The 10,502-nt window shown below is 37.6% G+C and overlaps 1 protein-coding gene across 5 annotated transcripts in view; it reads left to right on the top strand.

Annotated features, from left to right (window-relative positions):
• CDC42EP3 (CDC42 effector protein 3) overlaps positions 1-5,808 on the top strand; it is a 37,481-nt gene extending 31,673 nt beyond the window's left edge. For all 5 annotated transcript variants that reach the window (XM_072992397.2, XM_072992401.2, XM_078383073.1 and 2 more), the window contains exon 3: positions 3,320-5,808. In XM_072992397.2, the coding sequence (XP_072848498.2) occupies positions 3,609-4,376 (768 nt within the window). In that variant the 5' untranslated portion in view covers positions 3,320-3,608 and the 3' untranslated portion in view covers positions 4,377-5,808. The remainder of the gene's footprint in view (positions 1-3,319) is intronic.
• The last annotated feature ends 4,694 nt before the right edge of the window (positions 5,809-10,502 follow it).

Raw genomic sequence — 10,502 nt, 5'->3', positions numbered from 1 at the left:
GACCATGCATTCCCACACTTTGAGATTTTGGGATATTTTGAAAGCTACCCTTGTTAATGTCTGCTTGGAAAGAAGCCTGATTTTGTTCAGTGGGATTCAGCGAATTTGCTGAGGAGGATTTTGACTTAACCAATCCTGGTTATTTGCTTTGTAAAAATAATTTCTTCCTTTTATGCGTATTGGTGATTAAAATATGTACTGCATTTTTAAACTGCTGTTTTAAAAAAGTATGATGTTAGTTTTGTTACTTTTTGGAAAAAGATAGAAGAGTGGCACAAAACAAAATTTCCTGTCCACATTTCTATAAAATCCCTTTAAAACTAACTTTGAACAATGGGGTCAGTAAACTTTACTCTTCACACTCATACAGTGACTTTGTTGCTATTCCTTGTTTATTGTTGGACAAGTAATCATTTCCAAACAGTGGCTTTGAAATGTAACTTCCTATCTGCTTTGTGCAGAAGGGATGGGAAACTCATTGAAAGTAACTACGTTGCCTATAGCTTTACTATGTAATTCTAAGGTTTGCTCTGCAAGCATGTTGCCTTCTTCATAGAATTTTACAGCAGGTCCAAAAGTTGTTGACTAGGTATGGTTCCCAGCTGTGTCTTCCGAAAAAAATAAAAACACAACGCCCTGAGAAGAAATAAAAACTGGATAACTGAACAATTCTTTTTCAATGGTAGCACTCAGAACCCTCTGTCTGAAAATGCCCTTCCTTTAAGATAAATGAGCAAGAGAAATTGATCCCCAGCTTCCAAATAAAACTCTCCTCTGCCTGTAATCTTTAAGCGGACACAATACTGCTGTTCAAAAAGGCAAATGAGCGATGTGATCAAAGACTCTGGAATGTGTTCCAAGAGTGTAGTGGAGTTTTATTAGATGCAAATTGTTTTGTTTTATTTTTCTATGAAAGGTGTGGTAAAGGCAAATCTGAAATGACTGTATACTGGAGAGATATAAAAATACATCCACAAACATGAATTTGTTTTATAGTCTTTTTTATTTTTAAGTGTAATAATTATAAAAAAAAATAATTAGTTTTATACAAGTAGCATTAAAATAACTAAATCAATAACAAGAGTTGTGTGCTTAATTACCTAGTTTTAGTATTTTGTCTTATTTTTATTCTTTGCTGTTGAATGCCTGTTTTGATACAATATAAATTACATAAATGAATGCAATTTAGCAATTTATGAGATTATTTCTCAGAAAATTGTCAGGCTTTAGTTTTGAAATAACAAAGTCTGCGTTTTTAATCCACTGGCGGGAGGTGATTCATTCCTTTTATTGTAGAAACTACCTGGCTGAGGAATTCTATTCCTGATTATCTGTTTTTGTGTTTTGCATATGGTTGTCCATTCAGTTTCTTTGAAAGATGTGTAGGGCCTGTATGGTAAATAGGCTTCTTATAAATGGAAAGCTGTTGTAGGCACTTCTGCCCAGTTTTATATTTAGGTAGTTCTCTTTAGTTACTTTAGAAGTAAAGTGTTACAGAAGATAAGAAAGATTAAAACAGATTACTGTTATCTAAAAAATGCATTGTATGCTTAACCCAACATGACTCCTTTCTGGAGTAGACCTACTGAAATGAATGTGAAGGTCAGTCACAACTTGAGGAGTTTGAGTCCTCTACATTTCTCATCCTTCACCTTTGGCTGAACTTGTTATGACTTTTGTGGGTTGCAGTCCAACAATATTAGAAGGGTCCCATCTTCCCTCCGCCCAGTACAGAGTTCTGTGCTGATTTTATTGGTACAGCAATTCCAATCCCCCACTCATGTGTGTATATAGTTTGAATGGATTTTTGTATATTTGTAGACAAAAATCTGTTTTAAAAAAACAGACTTTATTTACTTGTCAATTGAGTGATATATAGGAAAATTTATCTTTTGAGTTAATTGTCCTAGGATGCTTCCATGCTGGTTCAGGAAATATAGCAATTTCGAAACACATATTTCAAGTCTTGATTAAAAGTATCTTTTCCATTTTGAGATTCATAGTATTTCCTTAGCCAGGATGTGTGCTTTCTAGTGTTAAAACAAGGTTCAATTTAAATTAATTCCCTCCCCTCCCACCATTTTGGTGACTATTCATCATTGTTTAAATTGATCCTTGAAGTCAAGGATCTGAAGTCTACCCCAGGAACACAGTTCAGAGTGCTGCAGAGGCACATGTCTGATCACGTGTAATCAACAGGAGTAATTGCTCTTAAAGCGACCCTTCTGTCCACTTGGGAAGTTCTCCAGCTCGGCCTCGAAAGATAGAAGGCCAGCAACTAGACCTCAATCCATACCCAGGTTGGGTTGGATTGAGATCAGGCTAGACTACATTTCCCTTGATGTTGTGTGATTGCTTGGAAATAGATCACACTGGACTGTTCCACAAGTAGTCCAAGTTGTGATCTATTTCCCTGTGTGATCATACTTCCAGTTTGCAAAAACAAGATGTGCTCAGGAGATGAAGCACTGGAAACAGTAAAGTTGGAGATGACAGTTCAAATATCTATGGAAGTCCTTTGTGAATTGAGCTTTCCTCCTCTGATGCACTTATAAAGCTATCCTCCCTGAAACCCTCCAGATGTTGAAGTACAAGTTCCATCATCCCAAACATAAAACTCTGAAGGGAGCCAAGGGGAGGCAGGTTCAAGTATAATATATATACCATCTAGCCACAGACAGAGCGATAGCATTTGTATTCTTCCTTGAGTGATGCAGTCCCCACCCCAAGCCATTCTGTACATGTTATTTTGTCTGTAAATCAGAGTTTGTGAGATTGTGCAACTGAGATGGAAGAGCATCTAAGGGCATGATTTCAACCGATTGCCCAGCTATGCCCTAACACTTGCAGGCATCTGTGAAAACAGCTTCAGCTTTGATCTTTCCAGCTACACAAATGAAGATTTTCTAGCTTCAAATTTTCAAAAGATCTGCAAGGATATGTTTATACACCTCCTTTTTAAAAATAGTGGAGGTCCTTCGTGGTAGTGATGTTCAAAAGATGTGGGCTTTTCCTGACAAAGAGGTAGACATTATTGACTAACAGAATAAGGTAAAGGAGAAGCCAAGATAGGAAGCTTATTAAGTGAGTTGTGTTTGGTAACTTTGTCTAAGGAGCTTGGCTTGAAAAATGTACCAAGTCAGGAAAAAGGTTAGTTAGCCATGTTAGACAAATCCTTTTATCCTGCTTAATGAAGGGAAATATCATCGAGCTAATCTCCATGCTGGAACTGTCAAGAGCACTGTTAATTGTTTTTGCAAATATGAGATTGAATGAACCATGAACAAGTTAATAATAACCTGTTTTATTTCTCATGCAGCTGTCTGAGATCCTGCAAGCAAGCAAGCATTCTTACAGCCTTACAGAGTAGCCTGCTTAAATTTGAGGAGGAAATCCAGATTACACTTCTCCAGTTCCCAAAAACTGGCTTCCTAGAAGGAATCTACAGCTGTGTGGATTTGGGAGTGACACAAAAGTAAATAATGCAACAGAGCTAACACAAAAGGGTTTGCCAGAGAAGAACAACTCAGATTTGTGGACTATTTCTCCGTCTCTTTCTATTTATTTTCATTTTTTTACAAAGTTGTATCCACCACCACTGCCAAAAGATGCCAGCCAAAACACCCATCTACCTGAAAGCTGACAACAATAAGAAAGGGAAGAAATTCAAGCTGAGGGATATTTTGTCTCCTGATATGATCAGCCCGCCTTTGGGTGATTTTCGCCACACCATTCACATTGGGAAAGAAGGACAACATGATGTGTTTGGAGACATCTCTTTTTTACAAGGAAATTACGAGCTCTTACCTGGTAATGAGGGAGAAACGGCTAGCCAATGTGAAGGCCACAGTGAATTCCTGCGAGCAAACAGCACCTCCGACTCTGTGTTTACCGAAACGCCTTCTCCGGTGCTAAAAAATGCCATATCACTTCCTGCCATTGGTGGTTCTCAAGCCCTCACACTGCCCTTGTTGTCACCAGTGACATTTAGTTTAAAGCCGGACTCTTTGGGCCCATTAAGGAATCCCAGGCATAGCTGTGAGCCTGTAATGGAAGAAAAGTTGCAAGAGAAAAGCAAACACTTGGCGAATGGGAAAATGTACAGAGATGACATCACAGGAGAGCGGAATGTCCCAACATCGCATTGTATGAATGGAAGAGACAGTCATTCATCCAGTCTTTCGGAACAATACACTGCATGGCAAACAGAGGAGTTATTTGACAACGGCCATCGTTCATGTGATTTAACTAAAACTCAGCCTAAACCAGAAGATTCCCTTTCAGATCTGGAAGCGCCTCTCCTTTCTTTGAAACTTGACCTTGGCCCTTCACTTTTGGATGAAGTGCTCAGCGTGATGGACAAAAACAAGTCATAGGACTTGTAGCTCTTTTCACCTCAGTTACACATATCAACACAGCTGAAGTGCATGGGCACCATCCATGAAAGTTAAACAATTACAGCTGCAATCCAATGCATATTTCTTTGGAATGAACTTAGTAGCCCTTCAATGAATTTCTGATTTTTAGCATTGGGTGTAAATCCAATGGTATCAGTGGGAGAGTTAAGCATATGTTAAAATCTCCACTGAGAATAAATGGGATTTAGAGATGCTTAACTTTGGATGGATTGTGCCTTATGTGTATAGATACAGAACCAGCTCGTTTGCAGTTGACACGTTTTCTAAAAACAAATGACTTTAAACTATTTTTTTACACAATTTCCATGTTTTTTAACATGAAGGTGTCTCATAACGAAGACATATTTTAACATTACAATTTTCAGCTGGATTAAAATGTTTTCTAAGAACCAAGGGATGTTGCCAACATAATATCTGGATGTATTCTTTAAGTGGAGGATTATTAACTCAATTCTTTTTCAGAAACCTTTGGATTCTCAAAAGATTGCATGTGTGCCAGGCAGAAGATTTATGAAGTGAAGGTTAAATGTTAATTAGTTCAATCAATATTACCTAATATATAACTTCTCTCTTTCCCAGATGGATAGTTGTAGTAGTTGTTGTTTTTAATTAGCAATATTTTTCATTCTGGCTACACTGTTATTGAGTGTTAATGCATAGTTTGGTGTTCCAATGGGAATAACTTTTCCCCCCTGTTCAGCTGTTATGGAAGATATATGTAGCCTCTACAGAGTAGTGCCACCAAAGGCGGCAATTAAGACTGTGAAAAGTCTTAATTTTTAACCAACTAGATTAAGGAAAATTTACTTTTTGGTGAACTCCAGCTCCCAGAATCCTCAGCTGACATCATTGCTGGTTGTGTTGCTTGTGGGATTCTGGGATATGTAGCATAAGACAGTAACTTTCCCAAGTTTGACTCCAGCATGTGTTCAGTCCTATTCAATCCAATCTAAAAAGTGAGAACAGGTATGTTATTTTGTGAGGTGAAATTTATTTTGGTGCGCACTACTTTTTACTGCAAGTTCTATACACCTGCGTGCTTGCACACATACATGCACGCTCATACACACACAATTGTGATAGACAGCTCACAAACACACAATCTGACAATTTCTTGGAGAGCCTTTGTACAAAACTGTATATTTATGCGCATTTGCAGAAAATATGTATTTGATCTTTTTTTAGCTTTGTTCCTTCAGTTACTGACATTGACACACAAATATTTAAAGTTTTACAATTCATTGTTTTATGGTTTTGGAGGAAAGCACCAGCTATTCACCGTGCTCATGGCAGGCTGTGCTGCCACAAATGGTATTCCAGAGAATATACATCTGTCCTGGCTTTATGTAGATATTTTGTGCAATACAATAAAGAATAAATGTGGAAAATATGGAAAGTGTTTTTGTAATTGTATTACAAATTCTAAGATTATTAGATTAGATTTAAAAAATCATAAAGGAGAGGGTTATTTCAAGACACTGAAGAACACTTACAATTTGCTCCCATTAAGTTTTACTAGCACAGTGCTTCAGCTGTGTCGTGAGAAGCATAACCTTCATACTTTAATTAAGATTATTGCTGTGTGCCACAAGTTCATACTGCAGTGTTATTAAAATTCAAAACCCATATGAGTATTGCAATACAGAACTCTCAGATGAAATGTCTGTCCCTGTATATCAATGAAGTAAGCAGATTTCTTTACACATAAGTAGGGATCTGAGATTTGTTTCCCACATTAAAATGACAGTGACACTCCTTAGATATTGTAGCAGACATACTGATAAAATTCTCCCTTTCATTCATGGTAGGAAGAAACCTGCTTAGTCTTCCTATGCATATCTGTAGAACCTAAACACTCTTTATCAGAAATGGAGTTTCATATATTTTTAATGATACAGTAATAGCCTACTTTTCCCACAACTGCCACAGTTTCGTGTAGAAAAAATAAATGAAGCTGTGTGGTCCATACACAAATGAAAAGCAAGGGCAACTTATTAGACTACTAAATTTAAAACAAAAATAGCTAGCTTTCAGCATAGTGATCTTCAGCAGATTGTGTACCAAGAAGCTGTGGATAGTGCAGAAAAAAAAATGGAGGACCCAAAAATCATGGCAGATGCTTGTGGAGAGACAATCCAGCCAATGGCCACCAGGGTGGAATTTGAAACCTACATTTCTGACATGTTTACAAACTGCAGTTTTGAACACACCTTTAAGAAACAGCCCTGGCACAGGTATCTGTAATGATTTGGGGGAATTCCATATGTTTTTTTTTTCTGCAATAGCCACAGCATAATGATGCACAGCCTGATGAAGACTAGTATATGTTAAAAGTAAGCTATATATCTATATATTAAAAATATAGTGGTCTAATAAGCTACCACCAGCTCTTGCTTTACATTGTGTGTGTAGAACAAGGCCTTTCCAAAGTTGTAATCTATGAAACAATAAGCTAATTTCTGATCCATGACTGTGCTATTAAACATATGTGACATGTAAACCTGATGGGCTGATCGCCAGTTCAAGGGCTTTAGTGAATCTTTTCTGTTTTCTGCTTTTTAAGTGAAATTGTGTCATCCTGTGCTGTTCTGGGTACAGTCCTTTCTGAAAACAAAGTTAATGGTAGCAAATAGCTGTAGAATCACTTCAGAACTTCAAGAAGCAGATGCTTACTTCATTTCATTATAGCCTCTGGGGGCAAGGAATGTTAATTTATTTTTCCAGTAAGCTAAACTTGTAGATGTAGAAACAAAGCTGAAAAGATGAGAACAACAGGAAATATTAGAGCCTTAATGGTAGCAGTAACTAACAAGCTAGCTGTGTGTTCATAACAAATCAACTATTACTCCCACCATACCCTACCTTAGGCCAAAGTGTCTTAAGGGTTATGGTAACTTGAGTTGAAAAACATGTGGAGAACCACGGATTCAATAGCCCTGATTTATTGATGATGAGAACAACTTGACTTGAGAAGGAATCTCAAGTCAGGCCTCTTACCTGACCATCTGACAAGGTTAAGGTGATACTTTTTGTTTGACCCACTGGTGTGGGGAACGGTAAGCTTCCAAATGCCACAAGAGGCATTTCTATCCATTCTGTCTGACAAGGGCATGCTTCAGGTTTATATTGGCTGGGCCTGTGCTGAGCTGAGGAAACATCCTCAAAATTAAGAGAAGGTGATCTATGGTATTCTACACTGCTTAGTCGTACTAGATCTGATTTCAGAGCAACAGAAAGCAAGGGCTAGGCGTTCAGAGAGCACAGATGAATTCAATAAGTGTGAACTTTCCACCTTTCTGTTAAGTCAGCAAATATATACTGTATTTGGAAGGTATTGGGAGTAATAGAGAATGGTTTCATCTTTGGCAGAACCACTCACCCGTTAGTAAGGGTAGCTTTGGAGTCTTCACCATGTACAGTTTTCCAGGGCCTGCACTGACCAGAAGTCTGATATTCTTGGCTGAATAAAGCTTTCTAAGTTTGAGGCCGTCTCTTATGTTACCTTTAAGAAAATGCTATTCTTTGGAAATGGATCTCCCACTAGGGAAATATATCAGCTAATCTTACAATTAAGATAATATCCTTCTGTGTTTTATGTTCTTTGATTATTCCCCTTGCCACTTCGCTGGAAAATGAAGACTTTTGTTGAATGGCAATCTCTTCGACTTGAGCTCATCAAACGAGAATGCTGAGTTTATGAGATCCTGGCCATTTGCACAGCGGTAGACCACTCCTGGGAAAATTAGCAGCAAAAAGCAGATAGTGCAGTTCTGGAACCAAAAGATGAAGGGAAAATTACTGATAAAATTTAATGACTAATAGAAACATCTTTTCTAGGGGCTTCTGGCATTAAATATGGAGCATGATCCAAAACAATTAAGTAGTCTTCCATTTCTATAGTCTCTATAGAAGAGTTTCACAAAACTCTGCTGCTGTAAACAGTTGGATTTAAAAATGCTTAACTTCAGTTAGAAGTTAACCATGGGATCTTGGGCTAGTCTTTTTTTCTTTTCTTCTCCCCAAACTTACCTCACAAAATTTTGGTGAGGATACAGTAGGGATAAAAGTCATATGTATCATCATGAGCTCACTGGAGGGAAAGTAGTTAAATATAACTAAAGCAAGCCAGTTCTTCATCCAACTTGACAAAAAAAATAGGGTTTTTTTAATGTATTGCATTGCACCCTTTGCAGGCAGCTCTTTTCATCCTAGAGACAAAGTTTGGAATAGTTACTTTTGTAGGCTACAACCCCCAGCCAGCATAGCTCCTAGCCCAGAAAAGAACTTTCAAGCTCTGCCCACATAATAGATTTTCCTCCCACTGTTTGTGGGATTCAAGTACACACATGGAAAATGTATAGGTTTTTTGTAGTGCAAATTACAGTCATAAATCAGGCTTTCCTCCAATTGGAGTGGGTGAAGAAATCTCACAAGACATCTATGACTGCAACCCATTTCCTAAGATCCAGGAACTGACCACCTTAGGGCGCGGTTCTATGGGGAAAGTGAATCATGGTTACATCAATTTAAGCATTTTAAAAATTGAATTGTAGTTTCTTGTGCCCACAACACACTAGAGCAGTGGTTCTTAACCTTTGTTACTCGGATGTTTTTGAACTGCAACTCCCAGAAACCCCAGCCAGCACAGTTGGTGGTGAAGGCTTCTGGGAGTTGCAATCCAAAACTCCTGAGTAACCCAAGGTTAAGAACCAGTGCACTAGAGGAATAGATTTATTTGTACTCCAAAGCAAGTTTTTGTCAAATGACCAGCAGGGGCTTTTTTTAGAATAACTCACTTATTAATTGATTTAAATCAGTTTGGTTGAGAGGGTGTGGATGGTGTTATCGATTTCTTTGTGCTCCTGTTTAATGACAGTAGTGTTGCCACTGCAGCTTCTACTTTCATGTTTTTTTTTTAAAAATATATAGTATTATTTAGCAAGGTATTGGCTACTGCCTTATGATGTTCTTGGCTGAATTGAGCCATCGATTCATCACTGTATCATTTATTTTGTAAAAAGAAAAATTAAAAAAGGCACATGGTAACGAAAAACAGACTCCTAAAGAAGAAAGGAAATGAGTCATTTCATCAGTGTAGATACCAAAACTGGTTTAAATCACTAGAAATAAATTGATTTCCATTCAGTGAATGTGAATGAGGCAAACAATTTAGATACCACATGGTTTGAAGCTGATTGTCAAACAACCTGAACAGAGATTGATTGAAATTGTCAGTGGGATTGTGCCCTTGCTTAGCTTGCTGTGCCCCTGGAATTCAGCTCCATTTTTACTGAGAGAGAGAGAGAGAGAGAGAGAATGGGATGCAGAGTTGAGGCTAAAATGGAAGATCCTGAACCATGGACAGTTATTTTCTTGTTCTTTAATATTTATGCGTACTGTCTTTTTAGTACAATTTTGGAATTCAATTTTGGACCATCCAAAGATCTCCCTGTGTTATTAAAAGCCAGGATCCCTGACATTGGGCAAAGCAAAGAATACATTTAAATGGTGCCAGTCAAAATGTAACTTGGATGTTAGATGAACAGCTAAATAAATTTTGAAGCTTACTTGTAGTAGGTGCTAACCCTGCAACTTCTGTTTTATATTTTACAACATAATTTTGGATAAGTATGTATTCAAACAATGGTTGATCAATCAGAGTTGATGAATGCAAACATTATGGTAGTCTTAGAACAACTTCAAAGATGATATTGGGCTAATTTTGGTTGCATTAAAATGTCCCTTTGTGAATTTTAGAGTGCAGAGTATCTGTTAAATATTTAGTGAAACCTGATGTTTAATAAGTAGATAACTTTTTATAGTAAGTGCAAAATCACCAAGATAGGAAGCCAAAGTGAGGGGGAGGGAAATGGAATAAAAAATAGTCAGAATCTGTATGCTCTTCTGCCCATCGTGCCAGCTGGGGCAGGGCAGGGAATAGGGTGTCATAATTACAACTTGTATAACTTATTCCACAAACCTAGAGGCAGGGCCTATGAAAAATGGTTCATATCGAACCTCCCATGAGGCCCAGGAACAGCATAAATGCTTGAAAAATGTCTTTTGTGAGTAATGTGGGCTCTC

Source organism: Pogona vitticeps, chromosome 1, assembly GCF_051106095.1.
Source record: "Pogona vitticeps strain Pit_001003342236 chromosome 1, PviZW2.1, whole genome shotgun sequence".
Classification (NCBI taxonomy): Eukaryota; Metazoa; Chordata; class Lepidosauria; order Squamata; family Agamidae; genus Pogona; species Pogona vitticeps.
This window is presented reverse-complemented; position numbering and strand designations above follow the sequence as displayed.